Source organism: Phascolarctos cinereus, unplaced genomic scaffold (assembly GCF_003287225.1).
Source record: "Phascolarctos cinereus isolate Bilbo 61053 unplaced genomic scaffold, phaCin_HiC Scaffold_4;HRSCAF=312, whole genome shotgun sequence".
NCBI lineage: Eukaryota > Metazoa > Chordata > Mammalia > Diprotodontia > Phascolarctidae > Phascolarctos > Phascolarctos cinereus.
The window spans coordinates 576,605,777-576,629,091 of NW_027555847.1; the positions used below are offsets into that span (position 1 = coordinate 576,605,777).

The 23,315-nt window shown below is 36.6% G+C and overlaps 1 protein-coding gene across 1 annotated transcript; it reads right to left on the reverse strand.

Annotated features, from left to right (window-relative positions):
- Positions 1-1,930: 1,930 nt before the first annotated feature.
- On the reverse strand, positions 1,931-22,892 carry PSKH2 (protein serine kinase H2). The gene is made up of 2 exons (XM_020970076.2): positions 21,992-22,892; positions 1,931-2,473 (listed from the first exon to the last, which is right to left on the reverse strand). The coding sequence occupies exons 1-2, from the start codon at positions 22,565-22,567 to the stop codon at positions 2,189-2,191; spliced, it is 861 nt and encodes a 286-aa protein (XP_020825735.2). The 5' UTR covers positions 22,568-22,892; the 3' UTR covers positions 1,931-2,188.
- Between the last annotated feature and the right edge of the window lie 423 nt (positions 22,893-23,315).

Here is a 23,315-nt window from a genome sequence, read left to right on the forward strand (position 1 = left end):
TCTTTTGCCCTACTTTCTTTCCCAGGGTGCAATACTCTCTAGAAATCATATCTAGGTTTCTTCTGACAATATCACTTGTTTCTGCATTTATTACCAGAAAGTTGTTATTATGATTAAATAGACTTGTCCCACGAAAACACTATAGGACAGAAATGAGGATTCTAGGTATTATTTGGAAAATATTTTTTGCTTCTTTTCTATCCCTCTCCACTGCCTCTCCTGTCATCTCCAGCCATTCCCCCAATTTTGCAGCAGAACATCATAGACCAGACCTGTTCTCTATAATTTATTCTCTACTCTATTCCAGTGCTACTACTGTTGACTTTTTTCCTGATCATACAGTGTTGGACATATTAGGTTTGTTTCATCCCATATATTTACAGAGAATGGTAATATGTCAGAATGAGGACAGGACTTAGAGAGAACATTTAGTCATTTTTTCTTTTAGGGAATATCAAATATTTTTTCCATTCCTGTCTTCCCACAATTTCTCTCAAATTCTCTCAAATTATCAGTGTTAATAACCTCCCCTGAATGAACATTAAACCCATTCTCTTTACAGGTAAGTTGAAACTCAAACTCTTTACAAATAATTAAAGCTCTGCAATAATTTAATTTAACCTTTTTACAAATAACATAACTCAAAAAAATAAAAATAAAAATTTTTTAAAAAAACAAAGAGCATAACTCTTTATCACGAGGTAATTTGTCATGGATCAAAGATGATACTCACACTGTCTCCACTCACTCCTTTTGGTTGCTGTTGTCCAGTAGTTTTCAGTTATATCTAACTCTTCATGATCCTGTTTGGGGTTTTCTTGGTAAAGATACTGGAGTGGTCTGCCATTTCCTTTTCCAGCTCATTTTACAGATGATGAAATTGAGGCAAATAAAGTTAAGTGACTTCTCCAGGGTCACACAGCTAGTAAGTGTCTGAGGTCAGATTTCTGGCCCTCTATCCACTGCACCACCTAGTTGCTCACACTGACTCCTTAGGGAATGGTAGTTAAATTATTACTGTTCGATAGTCCAAAGCCAAATAAAGAAATAGTAACAGATATCTACAGGAAAACAGGAAATACTCAACAGCAGGAAGGCATTAGAATGAAGAGGGGTTGGTAAAGGCTTCCTGTAGAAGGTGGGATTTTGTCTGGGACTAGAAGGAAGCTAGGGAAGCCAAGAAGTGGAGATAAGGAAGGACAACATTCGAGGCATGCTGGACAGCCAGAGAAAATGCTCGGAGCAAAGAGATGAGTGTCTTGTTCATGTAACCACAAGGAAGCAAGTGTTACTGGATCAAAAAGTGGGAATACTACATTCCATTGACTCCTATCATGTGTGTTATTCCTATAACCACAGTATTCTGTTTAACCAATCCAATTCATGACATGGGTTCTCCATCTGAATATAGTTTCTGCTTATTTGAGTTAATCTAATACTTTTATAGGGTAAATCTTTTGCAGCAATACCTTTTAGGAAATAAATATTTTTTATATATGAAATAAATCAGATCCAAGAAAGGTGAAAACAAAACTTATTACCCAATAATCAGCCTTATTATCTCCATTCTAGAAGAGTAAATTATATAAAATAGTCATTTTGTTAGGGTGCCTTCATGTGTGCATATATATATATATATATATATATATATATATATATATATGCATATATATATATATGTGTTGTGTGTGTGTGTGTGTATGTATGTTATCTATCTATATTTTTCACTCATAGTGAATACTATTAAGACATTTATACACAATATATATAAAGCATATATATAGTATGTGTATATATATATATATATATGTACACATGTGTATACAGTCACACATACTTATAAATGTTTTCATAGCATTCACCATGAAGAAAAGAATGGATAGAAGGGGGAGAGAGTGAAAAGTTTAATGAGTGACTTACAGTCTTTTTCTTTTTAATTATGTTTTATTGGTACCTTTTGTAATGACATCAGTTATTTCAACTCTTCTTCCCATCTGCTGATTTATCCATTCCTAGTCTTTTCCCATCTCTCTACTATAGGGAAGAAGGCATAATATGTCATTTACAGTAAGCACATATTATGGCCACTCATTATAAAACTCCAAATAAGCCTCAAGTGTAGAGTTAGCCTATTTGAATAAAATGTGAAGTAATACATGAGAAAATTATTTCCAACAGAGGTTCTTGTTCATCCAAGGGTACCAGTCTTATTCTTTCCCCAAGTGTGTTTTGATCCATTAGAATGATGAGACTCAGAGGCCCGTGCTGATCTGGAACACTGAGAATGGGGTGATGCCCTGAGCATCAGGTTCCAGGAGATGGATCTTTGAAGATTCTTCATGGGAGATGTTATGGCCATGGTCATTACCCAAGGGTGATTCAGAGCCTGCCCAGCTGTCATGCGATGATTGGAATCCAATGTCAGCAGTCTATCTATAAAGTCCTTTGCCGAGTTGGAAACATTTGACCAAGGCTGAAATGGAAAAAAAAAAAAGAAAATTGGAATTTGAATATTAGGAGCATTTAGAATGCTGGACTTGGAGTCAGAAAGGTCTGGTTTTAAAACCCACCTCTTATACTTAAAATAGCTATTTGACTGTGGGCAAGTCACTTATGATTTACAAAATTGGGATAGTGATACATGGAGTACCTCTACCTCACAGAGTTCCTTTGAGTCTCAGAAGAGATAATCTATGTTTAAAAAGTGCTAACAAACACATCCTTATATCAAAGTCAGGTATCATTATTATTAAGATCAGAGCATATCCAATTCAAGACCTTTTTTTTTTGCCATAAGAATACATGACTATTAACATGGAATGAACCCAAGGCTCCCCTCCACTTTTAAGCAGTACATCCTATTTATTAACTCCCCGTTTAACAAGAGAGAATTCATAGGTTTATAGATCTAAAGCTGGAAGGAATTTTAGAAGTCATACTGTCCAACCTCCTCATTTTACAGGTGAGGAAACTGAGGCCCAAAGAATGTGATTCTTTGGTCATTGTTCTTTCCACAATACTGCACTGCCTCTTCATGGGGAATTCTTTATGGGAAAGTTAGCAGACTTAAAAGTTACTATATTAAAGGTTTAGAAGGGACAAAAACATTAGTTATATGAAACCCAGGTTTCTAGTAAACCCTGGGACGTCTGTTGCATCATACAGGAGACTTCTTAATTGATGGAGAGAATGATAGTGTGATGTTTTATGGCTGTGTAGGGAGCAGAGTTAGTGTAAGAGCTTTGGAGGAAAAAAATATTCATTGGAAGAATATTTCTTCATCACACATAGAACCAGACTCTTTGGGACTAACTTTAGACATGTAAAGAAAGAAGAAGAAAGACTTAGGAAGTAGACAAGCAAAGGAAGCTTTCTTCCCTAGGAACCCTTGGCTGAGATTGGGGTAGCTCTCTCAGTTTGAGCTAAGAGATCATCTCACTTCCAGAAAATAAATCATTTTTTTTCCTGTTACATTTTCTGTTTTCGTATTTTCGTATAATTTTTTTTTGTATTTTCTATTATATTCTGATTTGTATAAATTCTTCCATTTTTGTTTGCCATTTGCTTAAGTTAGTGGGTTTACTTGCTATTCACTATTAGTGAAGGTCTTTTGTGTAATCAGTGTTTGATCGGAAGGTATTAAAGCTTCAAATAATGTGCTGAGGAGATATAAGCCACCCTCCCCCCCCAAGATCAACCAGGAAAGAAGCTTTTTGTTTTAAAGCAAAATTGTGCCTTTAAACTAGCAATATTTAGGGGAGCAAGTAGATATAATTTTATTCATGTACACTTCTCAGATATTGGAAGATAGAGCACCTAGCCTTGTGGTCTTTCTCTTACTCCCCTCAAAGCAGGAATGGCAGTGTCCCTTAGACTGGGTAAGCAAGTTCCCAGAGATATTTATCAATGCCTTTCATGAGCTACATTTACTTAACTTATGTGGATATATACACTTTTATAGGAATACACAGCTGCATCTTGGGTTGTTGAGAATATCAAATGAGATAATATTTATAAAATACTTACCATGTGCTTGGCACATAGTAGGTGCTTAATTAATATTTGATCCTTTCCCTTACATATACAATTGGGAAAATACCTGATTCTGTGATTACTATGCCCAATTACTTTTGGGCCCACTGAGTTCTATAATCCTACAGAGGACACTGCTCCATGGGTTTATTACAGTTCCATCTCCACAACTATGCAGGGGGAAAGGGAGGGAGAGGGGAATAATCGTTGCATTTCAATGAAGGGATTCTCCTGAATACAGAGTTCTCATTGTCTTCAATCAGCAGACCAGCACAGGAATTCAGTGTGCAGAGGAGATAGGACATGGCTCAGTAACAGCTACTAGCTCTATCTGACATTTGAATAGTTTAATCTGGCTATGTTTACAGTGTTTAAAATACATTATAAATACAACAGTAGCAATTCACATGGGAGATGGAAGGAAGCAGTGTTCCCTATAGTCAAACAGTCCATATTATCCAAATGAGCCTCTAAGAAAAATGGATAGCCTGCCTCTTCTCCCTCTTCACATGAGAAATCTTATGAAAGACTCAATGATTCCTTTGGTTTGTCTCAAACTCTGCTTCTGTTTTTTGAAATTTTGTTCAATTCTAAATGTAAGGTCAGAATGCCCTGGAGGAAACAATAAAGGGCCTCCCTCTGAGGTTAATCACTAATGTTCCATCAGGATGAGGGAAGTGGGAATGGGATCTGGCTCCATACATAGACGTTCCACAGTGTTTAAAAATGTAACCCTTTATAATAACATTCAGAATGTGAATTGAGAAAAAATACAATTTCTCTGTTGGGCATATAAGCGGCACCTTTCTTTCGGTCTATTTACCTCCTTGGCCTATAACAAAAGATTAATAGCAGCTCTTTCTGTGGTGGCCTAAATAAATAAATAAATAGCCCCCGCCCCTCAAAAAACCTGGAATCCAAGTAGATACTCATTCATCAATTAGTGAATGACTGAACAAATTGAGGACTATAAGGAGTGAAATATTGTTGCCTCATAAGAAATAACCAATATGAGGAACTCCAGAGAATGATTTGAATGCTTGAAGTATGAAGTGAGGCAGAGGGAAGTAAACAGAACTGGGAAATCAAGATACACAGTGGTCTGTGATCATGTAAAGGAAAAGAATATCAAAATGAAACCAAATGCTGCTTGCATGATTGTAATGACCAATCTTGGACCCAGAGAAGAAGTGAAGAAATGCATCTCCCTTCTTTGGAAAGGTAAAGAGCTACACAGAATGCTGCATAAGCCATCGTATGTGGAAGCTTTGTCTGTTGGTTTTAACTATTTTTTTTACCAGGGAAAGTTCAACATGTGTACAGACAGAGTAATGTTGGGGATATCTGGAAATGATCCTGATATAAAAACAAGTTATCAAAAATTAATTTTTAAAAAGATATTCAAACTCTATGTGTCTTTTTAAAAGAGAATATGAACAAATAAGGAAGCCACTCCTATTTCTGTAGAGATGAGATAATTAGCAATATCTATCTTAAAGCAACATACAGAAGGTTCCAGTACTGTCATGAAATAACTACCCTGAAGTTTAGACAAAGCATTTCAATGGACATCAAATACAGTAGCATACACTTTAATTTTGCCCAGACTTGGCTCTGAATTCATATAGTTTTATCTGGACTCCATTCTATTTAAATGAAGGTTAAATGGCATATATCCTAAGCTTGAGAGGCAGTATGAGGTAGCTGATGATAAAAGGAGAAACTTGGAATAGCAGATATGGATTCAATGTGCCTGATACCAAGGGGGGGGGTGCCTTAAGTCTTTTAACCATTTGATGCCTCAGACAACTCTCTCAGATTATATAGATTGTAGAAATAGTTTTGAATCCTCACTGATGTAAGGAATTTCCATTCCAGGCATTCCTCACAAATGAAATCATAGATCTGAACCAAAATAGCAACAACAACAGCATAAATGCTGGGATTGGTTAAGAGATAATAAGCTAAGCCTTTCTTTAAAGAGTATAAAATGTGTGCAATGCAGCTTCTAAGATGATCATTAATTCCAGTAGAACACAAGAAACTATTTCTTTTTTTTTCCATCTTTGTATCCCTAGTGCTAAATATAGTACCTGGCATTTAATTGGTACTTAATCAAAGCTTATACCAAATGTAAATATATTTAACATTCAAGTAAAGAAAATGAGAAGTTGTGTCCTGAAAAAAAAATATTTTCCTTATGGTGGGGAGGGAGGGAGGGTTCTGAGCATGGTGACATCCAGGTCATATGCCCAACAAGATGGAGTAATAAACATTTTCTCCAGTCACCATGAATTCTCAAAACAAAACAAAACAAAAAACCTCCAAAAGAGGGATCCCTTGAAATATTGAGACTCAAAGAGGTTAAATATTTTGCCCATGGTCACATAACTAATTAAGTGTGAAAGCCTTATCATGCTGCCTCTCCCTTATTTATTTAATGCTTATTGTTTGTGGATTATTCAGTACTTTTCTTTTTCCTTCTATTTTTTTTCCAGGCCTCTGTCTAGTTTTCTCTTTCTCTTAGCATCATTAGCAGAATTTCTAGAATTTAATTTTTCTAAATGGAAGCCAAAACTCAAGCCAATCAGTTCTGTTACTCTTAAGTACCTCTGAAAAAAAAAAAAAAGCTGGTTCTATCATAAAGGCAGTCCTTTATAAGATTAAAGACCATTCCAAAGCATAGTGATTTTTAAATCTGACTTAACAGAAAACAAGACTAAATGTAGGAGATACCCAGAAAGGGAATCCCTCATTGTCATTTTCCTTTTCAGAAGCTCAAAAGATTGGTTCCATTGAATATTTTGTGTAATCTATGGACATCCTACCTTCTTCTCATCCAGACTGTTTCCACTCCATTTCCTTAGATAATTCAGAGTGTTCTGCCTCCTAATTTCATGGCTATCTGTTAAGTAGTTGTATCATTTTTCATTTTCTAAGCCACATAAATGCACTGATTCAGCGATTTATTTGTAAGGTTTGCTATAACTACACTTTTCTTTCTGGATATTTGTAGGTGGTTGTATCTTTATTGAAACATTAGTAGGTTTAAGTGAACTCATGGAGATAATTCTTGGTTTTTAAGTTATTCAAATTTTAAATTCCACATTCATTTTATAGCTTAAAAATAGATAGATTGGATCTGTTATGTGCTCATCCTCTTCAGATTTTTAGGTAGTGGGGGTAATCATGATCAAAAGGCATTTCTTTTTTTTTCTTTTTTTGTTGTAAGGCAGTTTCGTTGTTGGGTTGTTATTGTTGTTGTCATTGTTTTTCTTTTTTGTTGTTGTTTGGGCTTTTTTTTTTTTGGCTAGGCAATGGGGTTACGTGACTTGCTCAGAGTCACACAGCTAGTAAGTGTTATGTGTCTGAGGCTGTCAAAAGGCACTTCTTACAAAGTGGTTGGTACAGTTGTTATATGTTCTACTAAATAATCAGCCAGGAGACTGTGCAGTCTTTCAGCTTGATCTTAAATTTTTTAAACTGTGATCAACTTGCTGAATATGCTATTTGCTGAAGTCTAAGTAATTAGCGGTAGATTTAATTACAGCGTTTTCAAAGTGTTGGAAAAACTAAGAACATCCTAAAATTTAAGTAGATGGCTAGGCTGTAATTCAATGCATTAGGCTTAGAGCCAAACAAAAAATTAACATTTTCCTTGAAAAATAGTGGCAACTTTAAGCAAAACTGCTACTGGTGATCACCCTCTTAAATTAGCACTATCTTAACACATCTCACAATGCATGGTTATTGCTGAATTTAGCTTCAAGTTGTGCAACTAAATTATACCTCTGTGTATCACAACTCTGGGACTCATTTTCTCTGGTTTTATTGGAAGTAAATTAATAGCACACTTGAGCATATAAAGAGCATGTTATCCCTGGTCTTCTAAAAGTAGACTGGATAAAACCCATTCACCTTTGTTGGGTGATAAGTAACTCTAGAAATAATGTTTATGTAGCAAATTTGTGGTCAAAGATTTTTTTTCCCCATTCTTTACTACAAGCTTTTTGCTTTGGTTAACTTTGAATTAAAACTTTAACAAAGAATAGCTATAAATTTTATTGTGATAGTTCATCCAGTTGGGCACATAGCATATTTCCTGAAGGTAATATTGTAAAGATATTCATGACAACATATTTCATAGGTGATATCTATTGTCTAAATGAACACTGAAGTAACCAAAATTCATATATGTAGTATATATAAATATGCATACATACATATATAATATATGTAGGTAGAGTATGTGCATATGTATCAATAGAGAGAAGTCCTAGTGAGGAAACTTCCTTGGTTAAATACTTATGAAGAACTGTTTTTCAGCTCTAGATCTTAAAAAATGTCCCGAGGCACTGAGAAATAAAGTGATTTACACAGGGCCACAAAGTCAGTATATATCAGACACAGAAGAGTTAAGCCCAGTTTGTCCAGAATCTATGCATACGTAGGAAACAGAGAAAATCAATAATAAACAGGCATAAGGAGAACTAGGAGAGGGCAGTGTTACAGAAGTTAGAGAAGAAAGTGTGCAGGAGAAGAAGATGGTCATTCGTATACAGTCATGATTTCCACATCTCAGGGGTTAGGGGTATGGTTCTGCTGAGAACTGGAAAATCCACATAAAATTTTTTGTCCTCCCCTTTGTACCAGAGAAGAAGTCTGATTTTTTTTTTCTTTTTCTTTTTTGAGGTTTTTACAGTACTTTATTGTAAAATTTAGGTTAAGTATTTGGTCATAGGCTCTCTGTCTGTCACCTGCTGAACTTCGTGTCTCATCTGCTGCTTCCACAAACCCCCCTAAAAAATCCCATTTAATATCTTAAGCTGACCCGCAATATATCAAAACCTTGATGGGGAAAGTTGCAATGTGGAAGGGATAATTGTAAAAAGCTGCACAAAGGTCAATGAGAAGACACACCAAGACAGAGAGCTCTTGTTCCTCTATTATCAACTAGCAAGCATTCATTAAGCATCCATCAAGTATGAGGCACTGTGCTAAGTGATGGCGATATGAAGACAAAGTTCCTCCTTCCTCAAGGAACTTATATTCTAATGAGAGATATAACATATGAGTAATACAGAATAGATACAAAATGAATTCTAAGTAGTTTGGGGGAGAGGTTCTCTAGCAGTTGGAGGGGTGGGGAAGGGGAGAGCAGACCCAGAAAGAATGATGAGGGTAGCACTTGAGCTGAATTTTGAAGGAAACCAGGGACTCTAAGAGACAGAGGTAAGAAGAGAGTGAATCCCAAGCATGGGGGACACTTGGTGCAAAGGCATGGAGGTAGGAGATGGGGATCCTATTTGTAAGACAGTGAATAGGTGGCTGGAACACAAAATGCAAAGAGAGGATTAGTAAATTGTAAAATAGCAAACCAAAAGGGGAAAAAATGGGAAAGGGGGGAAGGGGCCAGGTTGTAAAGAATTTACCATGTTTTATAGATAGATAGATAGATAGATAGATAGATAGATAGATAGATAGATAGATAGATATGTATATATAAATAGATACATAGATATGTCGAGAGGTCTACATTTGACCCTTGAGGCAATAGGGAACCACTGGAGTTTGTTGAGCAGTAGAGATTACAGAATCAGACCTGTGCTTTAGGAATTATCCCTTTGGCAGCAACACGCAGGATGAAAAGGACTGCAACTTGAAGACAGGGAGACCAAATAAAAGGCTACTGCACCAGGAGGCTAAAGGTGATGAGGTTCTGTACCAGGGCAGTAGCTATATGAGTGGTGAGTAGTGAGAGAAATGATTATTTTACTATTATATTATATTATATTAATTATTAAATCAATGTTGGCATAGCTAGGTGGTACAGTGGATAGAGCAACAGCTCTAGAGTTGGGAGGACCTGAGTTCAAATACAGCCTCAGACACTTACTAGCTGTGTGACCCTGGGCAAGTCACTTAACACTTTTTGGGGGGGAAGTAATCAGAGATAACTAGAATAAAGGCTTTTCTTCTCTGTTTTTTCATTGACACCCAGCTCCTGTAGAAGGTCAGCCTCTGAAGGAGAAGACCAATTGAGATTACCCCTTATCCTAGGATCAGACCCCACCCAACTAGGAGACCTTACTTAAAATGTTTAGAGAGTACACAGAATATGATCTAGGCCAGTTCTTGCCCCCTACCCCCACTCTGGAAATAAGCCCCTGTTCTTATATTCCTCAATTAGAGTTTACAGTGACCCAGGTCATGAAGGAGAAAACCAACCACAGTAGTCCTGATAGAGATGGATTCCCCTGTCCAGATTGCTAGAGGCAGCTGAGTCTCATGATCAAGAAACCTTAGCAGGAGTTGCTAAAGACTTCTAGCCCACCTCCTCATTAAATGTCCACTCATCAGGGTTCATTTTCACTTGTCAGGGGCATTCCCTTTTTAAAAAAATAAGGCTTTCAGGCTCTCCATGTTTTCGTCTTTGGTAAGAGAAACCATTGCCCATCAATTTATTGATTGCCAGCTAGCCTAATTAATAAATTGATTATTAATTATCTAGAAACTCTGTCTCTCAAAGTTTTCTGTCACAGAGGAGACATATGAGAGAGGTAGAGTAGGAACAAGAAATTTGGCAACTGCTTGGATACACACACATATATTTAATATATATACACATATGTATATATATAAATATATATATATATATATACATATACACATATATATGTGTATGTATATGTATATGTGTATGTATCTATAATAAGAATGAGGAATCAAGAATGACACTGAGATTATAAATCTGGGTGGCTATAAAGATGATTACCCTGGACAACAATAAGGACATGTGGAAGAGAGGAAGGTTTGGAGAAGAAAGATAAAGAGTTTTGTTTTGCAATTTGAGATGCCTCCAGGATATTTAGTTAGGGATGTTCATAAGGTAATGTGAGATTGGAGTTCAGGAGAGATACTAAGACTGCTTATAGAGATCTGAGAGCTATCTATGCAGAGACGAAAATTGAGGGAATTTCACCAAAAGAGAGGTTAAGTGGCTTGTCCAAGGTCATATAGGAAGCAAGCAAATAGTCAACTAGCGTTTAATAGGTGCCTAATATATGCCAGGCACTGTGCCAAGTGCCAGGGATACAAAGAAAGACAAAAACCGAACAAACAAGCAAGGAAAAACAACCTCTGTTCTCCAGGAGCTCATAGTCAAATGGAAGAGACAAGATGCAAGTGACTGTAAACAAGATTTACATGATAAATTGGAGATAATGAGCTGGGGAAAGAAACTTTCATTAAGAAAGGTTGGAAAAGGTCTCTTGCAGTAAGTGAGACTTTAACTGAGACTTGAAAGAAACTAGAAAGAGGTAGAATATTTTACTTCAAAGAAGTATTTACTTCAAAGATAGAGCAAAATAATAAACTGTGTATACCTTTTGACCTAGTGATAACACTACTAGGTTTATACTTCAAAGAGATCAAAGAAGAAAAGGATTGACTTATGCAGAAATATTTATAACAGCTCTTTCTGTAGCGCAGGAAAAATTGGAACTGAGGGGGTACTCATCATTCAGAGAATGGCTATATATGATATGGCATATAAATGTGATGGAATACTATTGTGCTGTAAGAAATGATGAAGATGGTTTCAGAAAAACTCAGGAAGATTTGTATGAACTAATGCAAAGTAAAGTGAACAGAGGGGTAGCTAAGTGGTATAGTGGATAAAACACCTGACCTGGAATCAGGACAATTTGAGTTCAAATCTGGCCTCAAACACTAGCTGTGTGACCCTGGGCAAGTCACTTAACCCTGTTTGCCTCAGTTTCCTCATCTGTAAAAGGAAAAGGCAGACCACTCCAGTATCTTAACTAAGAAAATCCCAAATGGAGTCATGAGTCACAAAGAGTCAGATTCAACTGAACAACAACAAAGTGAGCAGAACCAAGAGAACAATTTATATGACAACAATTTGGTAAAGAAAAACAATTTTGAAAGATTAGGAACTCTGATCAACACATTAACTAATCACAATTCCAGAGGACTCACGATGAAACGTGTTAGCCCCTTCCACATAGAGAAGTTATACACTAAGAATATAATAGATTTTTCCTTCTTTCTCAATGGAGGTGGAAGACTGGAAGGTGGAGAATACAGACCTGGAAGTGAAATAAAATTGAGGGTTTTTTTAAGAGGTTTTGGCAATTATGCATATAAGAGATAATGGTATGTGCTAAGGTGGTAGCTATGTGAATGGAGAAGGCATTTGATATACAAGATATGAAGATGCAATCAATAAGACTTTGACAACCGCTTGGACCTTGGGGGTGGAGGTAAAAGGATTTGAAGATGAGTGAAAGGTGGGAATTGTAGTGGCAAGAGGAGTAGATTTAGAACCTGAGGCCCTGGATTCAAATTCTGGCTCAGATACTTCTTGTACAAACCACTTTATCTGTGCCTCAGTTTCCTCCCATGTAAGATGGGTGGAAGGACTAGACCAGTGCTTTCTACACCATTTTGATGGAACATTTAATCAGTTAAAAAAAATTTGAGCACCCTTAATAGTTGTATATTTCTATGTTTATAAAGCATATAGATATATTTCTTAATATATTATATATACTTTAAAACATATCCCAAAAAAAAGAAATGGAAAAGGATGAGACAAAAATGAAATAAATGTTCTTTTTTAAAATTTTAATTCCAAAGTAAAGCAAAAATTAATATCCAAACATCCCCCACCCCTACCCCAACACCTCAAGGGCACATTCTTCCCTACCTCAATTTCTGATGGAATAGGCTCAAAACTTAGTTCGTTTCCTACATACTATTGTTGTAGTTTAATCCTTCAGTCATGTCTATTTCTTTGTGAGTCCATATGGGGTTTTCTTGGCAAAGATACTGGAGTGGTTTGCCCTTTCCTTCTCCTGTAGATAGGTAAAATGAGGTTAAGTGACTTGCCCAGGGTCACACAGCTAGTGAGTCTCCGAGGCCAGATTTAAACCTGGGTCTTCCTGACTTCAGGGCCAATGTTCAATCCACTGAGCCACCTAGCTGCCTTTAGCTGACTACAGAGCATAAGTCTCACCAAGTTCACATCTAGATGCAGTGTAACTAACATGTGAGCCTGTGTCTCTGCTACCACTGGGTTGGGATCCCAAAGGTTACTTCTAAAGGTCAGGCCTTGATACTCAGTTCATTAATGCTGCACTACCTGTGAAACTATGACTCTGGAATGCGAGGATGCCAAGGGAGGCTTTACTCTTTTTATAGCACACTGTAAGTGAAGAAATCACCAAGATCTCCCAGAAGCAAATGAAGCAAAAAGAAAGACCGCAACTGAAGCTGATAGCACTTTTTAAATGTTTCCTCGGCCAATCAACAAACCTCCTTTTCAACACACAGTTAACTGACCAGAAGTAGTTACAGAATATCTACCCATGCTCCCCAGGATGTGTCTCCAAAGAACTTTCCTTACATGTTATCACTATTGTCTGAGAAGCAGCATCTCATCATTTGCCACACAGAGGTACCATCTTAGCAAATTGATGGGCTCTGCACCTGCACCAGACCCCTATTATGCAACATTTCTTAAAAATAATTAAGCATATCCAATCACATTGTTCTTACTAAAATTTTTATAATAATGTTTTAGTGAGAGCAAAATTATTTTTGTACGATTAATGAAATAATATTTTATCTTTATCATTTTATAATGTATGCAGTTATTAATATAGTAGCATAAATATAATATTTATAAATAAATATGTACATATCATAGGTACATGCTCAATATTTTTTTCTGAAGGGATACGTGAATAAAAAAGTTTGGAGACCATGCTCTATGCCATTTCAAAACTTTTCCTCAAACCCATAGTAATGCTTTCCTTATCCTTTCAGATAAGATATACTTGTCTCCTTTTTTACTAAGAAAATGGGGGCCAATCTCCCTCAAGCTTCTGTTTTCCCTCACTCCCTACCTAAAAATCCCTCTACATCTCTACTCATCCTGATGAGGCCTTTCTTACCAAAACCAATCCCTCTAACCCCCTTTACCTATGTTCTTGATCCTTTTCTTTCTTATCTCCTCCAAGAGCTCTATGCCCCTCTGTCCCCCGTCTCTCTCTCTCTCTCTGTGTCTTTCTGTCTCCTTTCCTCTTAGCTTTCATAACCATGGCCCTCTCCCAATTCTCCTCCTAGCTATCTGTTTCTTCTTTGTCTTCTTTGCTGGCTCATCATCACCTCCTACTCTCCCTGGGTATTCTCCAAGGCACTGTCTTAGACTAGTTTTTCTTCCCTCCTTATACAAACACTTAAAATTCTCATCAGCTCCCACAGGTTCCAATATTATTTTTATGCAAAGACTTTAAATAACAAGCTAATTAACAGCAAATGTTAATGGAGGAATTCAAGTTCCAATGAGCAGTGAACTTGAACTAGAACATTGCAAGTAACCCTTACCCAGAAGAATAACTTGAGAGGTGGGAAAGGACAGAAGCACTTTGGCTTCAGCCTTAGTCTCATACCTCCCCTCTGTGGCCAGAAGGGAGGGCATTTTGAGCTTCAACGGATCTAGAGGAATCTTGATATCTTTTTGTTGTTCAATTTTATTTTATTTTCATTTCCAAATTCTCTCCCTCCCCCACCCATTTAGATGGCAAGAAATACAAATATGAAATCAAGCAAACAAATTTCTGTATTAGCTCATACCTCCCCTTCCCTCCACACACACAAAAAAAGAAAAACAAAAAAAGAAAGAGAAAAAAAATGCTTCAATTGGCACTCAGAGTCCATCAGTTCTTTCTCTGGAAGTAGATGGCATTTTTCATCATGAGTACTTTATAATTGTGGTAGTCATTGTGTTAATCAGTTACTAAATCTTTCACAGTTTTCACAATCTTCACAATATTGTTATTACCCTGTAAACTGTTCTCCTGGTTCTGCTCCCATTGCTTTGTATCAGTTCATACAGATCTTCCCAGGTTTTTTATGAAACCATCACCTTCATCATTTCATAAAGCACAATAGTATTCCATCACAATCTCACAAACCTCAGCTTGTTCAGGCATTCCCCAATTGGTGGGCATATACTCAGTTTCCAATTCTTTGTCACCACAAAAAAAGAGCTGCTATAAATGTTTTTGGTACATATGGGTCCTTTTCCTTTTTTTTTTAATCTCTTTGGAATGTAGACCTACTAGCAGTATTGTTAGGTCAAAGAGTAGGCACAGTTTAATAGCTTTTTTAAAAGATGGTTCCAAATTACTTTCCAGAATGAACTAGTTCACAGTGCCAGCAACAGTGCATTAATGTGCCTATTTTCCCACATCCCCTTCAGCATTTATCATTTTCCTTTTCCTTTATCTTAACCAATCTTTTGTCATGAAGTACTTCAGAGTTGTTTTAATTTGCATTTCCCTAATTATTAATGATTTGGAGCGTTTTTTCCCATGACTGTTGGTAGCTTTGATCTCTTCTTCTGAAAACTGACTGTTCATATTCCTTTTCCATTTATCATATGGGGAATTGCTGTTATGATTTTTAATTTCTCTTCTTATCATTGGTGAACTAATGATGACCATTAGCAAGACAACAGCATCTGGTGGCAGGGTCTGCTTTGGGAGCCAAGAACAAAATGGATGCATAGTCAAAGCTCTACTAAGAATAGCAAAAAACCTATACCATGCCTAAGGGGACCTTTTTGAGAATCTCATCAAGAGGAGAAAAGAAACCAGGATCTGTGAGTCACTCTATGCCACATTTGATCTCTAAATTTGAGCCCACTTTCCTCTAGTGGAAAGTGTGTCACAAACTTTTGGTAGTACATCTTGTACCAACTATTCATATTGTACTTCCTTAGTAAATAACCCTTTCTAAAAGCTACTGAAGTCTGGCTAACTGAATGATTTTTAATTAAAATTCGTCGGGGGAGGGAGAGAAGAATAGGGAAGCATACTAGTAGAGACACTCCTCAAATCCTCTGGGGCACTCCTAGAGCTCTGAAGGGACAGCATATACATGTTCTAGGGGTCCAACTCATAAGTGTGAGTGGGAGGTGGGAGAATCCCCTCCCCAAGCATGTGTTACACGTGAAATATTTTTGTTTGTGTTAATGCTCTCTCTCCTCTCCCCTTTTCATCCCAATTGAATATGAACTCCTTGAGGACAAGATCTGTTTTGTTTATGTCTTTGTATTGCCAGTACCTGTTACAATTCCCTGAACCCAGTAGGTGATTAATAAATTTTGAATTTAATTGAATCAATGCAATCAGTACAATGTCATCTGGGAACAGAAAAACTTTACCATCAGTAAAATGCATAATTCATAGGGAGAAGAAAGCTTCCAAGAATTTCCAGTCAGTTTCTTTCAGTGCCCTTCCAACTCTATTTAAGCCCACCCGACTGTAATAAGAACAATATACCTGCTGCCTGCCATCATTCTTGCCTTTTTTGCCTTCGGTTCTAACAGGGTGATGTCTATACAGTCAAAATAAAATGCATTCTTGCCATTTCAATCCTTGGAAAATTGGTCATTGTTAATGACTCATATGTGAGAGAGGGGGAACACAGCCTCCCAAATTAATCGAAGCAAGGCAAGGAATGAGGAAAGAAAGAAGTTAATATGAGAAAATGGAATTAAGTCCATCTTGCCAAATAACAACAACAAAAGACTTTCTAAACAGCTTCCATCAAAGCAATATGTTTTTGCTAATTATAAATTCTTGAGCATCACAATTTTAATGAGCATAATTACAAGGAAAATAAGCCATAGGAACTGAAAACTGAAGCAAATTATAAAAATTATGACTTGGCAGACAACCTGAAATATGTAATAATTATTACCGGAATTCCAGCCCTGATGGAAAGAGAATGGGAAGAGATTGAAGTGTATAATCTTTCTCTAGTCCAGCCTCTACTCTTGTACCTATTTAATAATCTGAAAGAGGAAAGATGCAAGAAAAAAGTGTGATACAAATGATGGGAGATGGGAGAAGATGGGAATACACTGGAGCTGTGAAAGGAGAAAATGAGTATCATCAATCAGACCTTTCATTACAGGGCTGTATTCTAGTGTGTAAATGCAACACTGTGAGCAGCTTTTTCTTTAGTGAGAGAATCATTGGCAAATATGCATTTCTTTCAGATTGGTCAGTGCTAGTTCCCAAGATTATAAGAGTTTCTACTTACCAAATTCTGCTTGACCAGTTAGCTTGGTGGTTATGTCCATTCCATCAACAACTTCTGCATTCAAGGAACTTATAGAGGTGCCATGAATATAATTAGACAAGTATGCATGAGGTCCCTTCTTCCCTTCATGTGCAACAATAGTGACAATTCATCTTTCAGGTTCCTCGAGCTAATATTAAACTAGACTTCCTAAACAACTTCATTTTGAAGATGAAAAAGATGATGCTATTAGTTGATTAAGACTATGAGCTATTAAAAATATTTGTATTATAAAATACCATATAGAAACCTAGCAATAGAACAGACATTTAAATTGATATCTTTGAGGTTTTCATGCATTTCAGTTAACATCAGACTCAACATTTATTAAGTGCCTACTGTGTGCCAGGCATTGTACTAAGGATGAGAAATACTAAAACAAAGACCAAAAACAAAAAACCAAAAACCCTGCCTTCAAGGATCTCCCACAATCTGCTACAGTAAATAAATTCAGAAACTTAATTTTTTTCACATTCCTTAATCATGAAATCTTAATAAAGTCATTAGCAAAGTACTTAAAGGAAGAGTTATTACTAGACAGCATTACAATACTCTGTTTTATATCTATACTTCATTCACAAGGTAGACGTGATAACCAGAGACATAACTAATAGCTTTTTGTACTTTGGACCAAAATGCACCTCCCATGTTTCTGTTCCAAGAGATTGAGAAGTAGAGCCTTGGGGGTTTCAGAGACAATTAAGGCTTCTGTTGGAAGTGTTCAAGAGAATGTTTCTTCCACCTTGACATGAATTCTCTACTACAATGTGGAAAATAGAAGCCATTACAATGGCCATTTAATATGACCAAAGAGAAATCATCCCTTGGCTTGGCCCAGGGTCTTCTCCTCCATTTTTTTTCCCCAAGGTCAACTCTTACTGTGCCTGTTTGATGCTTTTGTCTCTACCGGGCAAATTCCCCCTTTCAGTGAGTAGGTATATCTTTTCCCACCTTTCTTAATTTTTTTTAAATAGTAAGATTAATTTCAACAAGTAGAAGTGTTAGCATGTAGTAGTGCGTATGGAAAGTGGGAGGTTGGGAGCGTGGAATGGGTGAAGTATTTTAAATGGCCTTAATTTTACTTTGAGTCCAATAGAAGTTTAATAACTTTCCCAAGGTAACATAGGTAGTAAAGTAAGTTTTACTTAATTTCTCCATCTGTAAAATAAGGAGATTAGATTGAATGATCTCTAAGATCTCTTTCAGCTTTGAGATTTTTATTATCTGTGAAACTGATTAAATTCAGAAAATTAAATTCAGGTTAGCTCTCATAAATCAAAAGCTTGTACTTTACTGAAATTATTGAAAGCAAATGCTCAGAATAGTGGAATATATGAGATGCAAAGATAAGTTTTTGTCATGTATTTTAATTAAGGATTCCTGACAACTTCATAAGTATTTACTAAATGCCTTCTATGTGAATTAGCACTGAGGCATATCATGGTGATACATGTGAGAGATTATAAAATACAATTCCTGCTCTCAAGGAGTTTACAATCTTATTGGAAAAATAAAGTGTAATCCTAGTCCTGCCCAAGCTTGGGTCAGTTTTGTGAAGAAATTGGCCTGTGTTGTGTAAAGAGGAGAGACAACTGCTAATTGGCTGAGAGAATTTGGAGTGTGATGCTATTTAAGGGACTTACTTTAACTTGTTGCAGGGACTTTGGAAAGATATTTTGGGGGACACACATGGAAAAGGGAATGTTTAGGGAGGTTATTGAGAAAGACAGACTTTTGAATAGTGGACTAGACCAATGCCATCATATTCCTTGATCTCCAGGATTTGCAGTTGTAGAGACTGCTGAGCGGCCTTTCTCTAAGATTGTTCTTTCTCCTGGTTTGAACTCAGATCTTATCTCATTCCCAGCTGATGAGCTCATTTGCTCTTGTGTATTTGTTAGTATATTTTAATCTGTAGAACTCCAATTTCTATTTGCTGTTTTGCTTGGAAAAATGGGTTTACTTAATTCATGATTTACTATGTTCATTCATTTGGCAAGCATTTGGTAGAAGGGCTTAAGCTGCCAAATGAAGGTAAGGATTATCCTTAAGAGTGATCAAGGGAGCATTTTCCTCCTTCACTCCTAACACTGTACCTCTAAACTAAAGATGTTTGGTAGGTGAGAGAAAGATGTAAATCTAACTTGTAAACTTGTAACCATTCTTAGAAACTGTAGTGTGTATGTGCTATGTGCCGGTGGCATCAACACAGCTTTTCTCCTGCTTTCTAAAAAGATAGGCCAGACCTCATCCATACCACCAGAAGGCTATGTCTAAATATTTAGAAAGTCTTACACACACACACACACACACACACACACACACACACACACACACACACACACATTACAGAGACATATAGACATGAAGCAATTAGATAATTCTATATCACCTTTTTTATTATGCTGTTAAATGATAAAATAAGCAATGCAAATAGTAAGTGCCATAGGGCTTCAAAGGCTGTCAAGAATGAACTTGAACTTGTAGGATTTGGGGGTGGGAGGAGGAAAAGTGGGAAGATGTTTTAGGGAACAGAATGACATTTAAGTGCCTCACACAGGTCATCAACACCCCAAAATGAAATAGTTAATCTTATAGGTAATCTTCAATGAATAACTGATTTGGTATTGGTGTGAAATGAGGAAATGGAATTATATCCCACACAAAAGGAACTTACCAAAATATTTGATATTCATAACAAATATTTCTCTTCACTTTGTTATAGGAAACAATACACATATGATTCTCATTCCTATTCCTATTTAATAATCATAGTCTCAACTAACAATAGGAAGTTAAAATATTTTCCCCATATATGAATACTTTATATACTCGTGTATTCCATAGAAAACAGCAAACAAAAGCATGCACCAACAATGTTCTTGAGCTAGGGATTCATATATGGTCAAAAGGACATTTTAATCTCATACTTATACACCATGGGTCTGTATCTACCCTCTATTTTTTTTTGTTATTAGCATAACAAAAATTTCATGGATTTAAAAATGAAAGAGATTATGGAATTATCAAATCCAACCTTTTCCTTTTTAATAATAATAATAAGTATGATTTATATAGCACTTGAAGATTTATGAAGTACTTTAAAAATATTTTATCATATCTTCCTAACAACCCTGGGAGGTGGGTGCTTATTACTGTCCCCATTTTACAGATGAGGAAACTGAAGACAAACAGGGTGACTTGCCTAGTATCATACAGCTAGCAATTATCTGAAGCTACATTTGAACTCAGGTCTTCTAATTCCAAGTTCAACCCTCTACCTACTTTACCACCTAGCTATCCCCTTTCCTTTTACATTAGGAGGAGACTCAAGTAGTTTAAGAGACTTGTCCAATGTCAGACAGGTAGTAAGTTGTTGTTGTTGTTCTTGATCTTTCATTCTCAAAGAGGACTGGTGACACCATGAAGGTGATGTCTTGACTTGAGCATGAATTGGATTTAAGTGAGGCAGAGCTTCAAAAGGTCATCAGCCTCACTCTCTCCTCAGGAGTCATTAAAATCCACTGGCAAGACGAAAGTCAAGATGACCAGCAATGGCTCAATGGTAACTTTGGCCTATCTAAATTAAGGTCTTTCCCAGGTCTCAGTTTGTCTGAGGCCATGACCATTCAATGACTAAGGGCTAGGTAAGTTTTGAGACAAAAACTGGCCCAATTTACCATGACAACACTATTAATCTAGGATGGGAAGATCCTTAGAGATAGGCCAGGTTTCTGGCAAGAACAGAAAAAAACAATTGCTATTTACCCTCATTCTAAGCCATCAAAATCTAAATAATGAGCTACAAAGACTTGGTTTGGGGGCTATTATTGGCCATTCAATGAGAGCCAGAGTGATTTGGGTTTAAAGGCTAGTCAAGTGGCTCCATTTGAAAGACAATGGGCTTTTTTAAACCCTGTTTTTTCAGAGCTATATTTCAAGAAATCATAAATGTAAACTGCACAGGACAAAAAATAAATTGTTCTAGCTTTTTAAAAAAGAAAATAATAATAAATAAAAAAATAATAAATAGAATTTCTATTTAAATCTAGGCTCTAAACTCCAAAATGTCTTACAAAATATAAGCAACCAAAAAATATATTCTTATGGACAGAGCACCCACATGTAAGGAGGGGGACCACATTTGATGAAGGGAAGGAGGAAGAAAAAGAGGAGGAGGAAGAAGAGAAAGAGAAGGAAAAATAGCAGCATTCCCCAACTTCCTCTTGAATTGGCAGGTTGGGTCCCCAGAGGACAGCTACTACTATACTCAAACAACATGGTAAAGACAGTTAATGCAAAACATTCTCCTCAAACCTGGTTCACTTCTTCCTACAAATACACACATGGGAAATATGTAAGAAATAGTGTGTAGTAAGTAGCAGAGCTACTTTAATCCATTGTTCTTTCTTTTATATCACAATGACTGAATTGGATATTATACATATTGGATATTACACACAGTGGATATTATGCATTCATTAAAACTAAAAGTTCCCATAAATGATTAAAAGTCCTACATAAACTGAGAGGCTGGGGCACTGAAGCTGCTCTGTGTAACTAATTGAGAGCCCTTCAGAATACATAGACATTCTCAGCAAACACTTAAAAAGATCATACCAAGAGTACCATACCATCAGCACCAGCTATTCAGGGCTGTGACTCTAGGTACCAACAAGGGAAAAAGAATTAAGGTGTTAAACCATCCAACAATAACTCAGTAATCCAATCAAATACTATCCAATAGGCTAAGTTAATACACATAAAACATTTTACTCACTTCTCCCTTGTAGTTGTACTTGCCCTTTAGGATCTTCCTATAAAGTCTCATGTGGTTTTCATCCTCAAATGGCAGGGAGCCACTCAGTAAAATGTATGTTATTACTCCAAGGGCCCACATATCCACTGCGTTTGTATATGGTTTTCTGGACAAAATCTCTGGTGCAATGTATTCTGGTGTCCCACAGAAAGTATTCATGGACCAGTTACCATTTTTGTTACCAGAGTGTGCCAACCCAAAATCTGTGATTAATATCTTTGACTCTGCCCCTGGGTGATAGTATAAGAGATTTTCAGGCTTTAGGTCCCTGTGAGTTATTTGCAAACTGTGCAGATACCTTACTCCATCAACAACCATCTTGAGGATTATGATGGCATCCCTCTCTGTGAATGTTCCCTGGGAAATAATTCGATCAAAGAGTTCTCCTCCTGTAGCCAGTTCCATCACTATGTAAACTCGATCCTGGGCTTCAAAGATCTCTATGAGCTGGACAATATTGCAGTGCCTGACTCTCCGGAGGACATTCAGTTCCGATTCACATGCTTCTCTGCCTTCCTTTACGCCGGTTTCCACCATTTTTATCGCAAAGGGCTTCTTTGTGACTCTTTGCTCCACTCTCACAACCTTGCTGAAACTGCCTCTTCCAATAAGAGCCTGGATATCATATCTAATGAAAAACAGATATACCTGTCATCCATCTAAAATAATTGTTCTCAGACACATCCAGGATCCCTAGAGGGACTGTCTTCCCAATCCTCGTCCTGTAATATATGCCTCTACAAAAGGGAAATTAAATTTTTTTAATTAGTTCATTTTCTATAGCAATTTGAGATTTACAAAATATTTTCCATTCAACCTTGGGAAGGAGGTATTATTGTTGTTGCATTTTATGTGAGGAAATTGAAACTCAGAGAAGCGAACTGACTTGCACAGGTTATATAACTGATATGTGATAGTCAGGACTTTAACCCAAGGTTTCAAGACCATTGCTAAAACCAAACCTGCTATTGACCATATTGTCTCAGCTGATGTGCTGGTTGGCTTTGCTTCCCTCCACCCCTCTTTTTAAGTCATGTCTCTTTAATCTTTTAATTCTAAAAGTACACAGAAAAGAATACAAGGTCAGAAGGAAACACAATCAAAACAGCTTTGAAAATGACATCTCAAATGTATTAGTCAGTTAGCCATTTATTAGACACTTACTATGTGCCAGGCACTATGCTAAATGATGAGGCACAAATTAAGGCAAAAACACAGTCCCGACCTTAAGGAGATCACATTCTACATAGAGGAGTAGAGGGAGAGAGATCAACGTGCAAACAAC

Excerpts from the sequence above, each read along its gene's own strand:
- PSKH2 (XM_020970076.2), bottom strand. The coding sequence starts at position 22,567 with ATGGTGGAAACCGGCGTAAAGGAAGGCAGAGAAGCATGTGAATCGGAA. Across the intron at positions 2,474-21,991 it reads AGTACAACTACAAGGGAGAA|CCTTGGTCAAATGTTTCCAA; the intron begins GTGAGTAAAATG and ends TTTCCATTTCAG.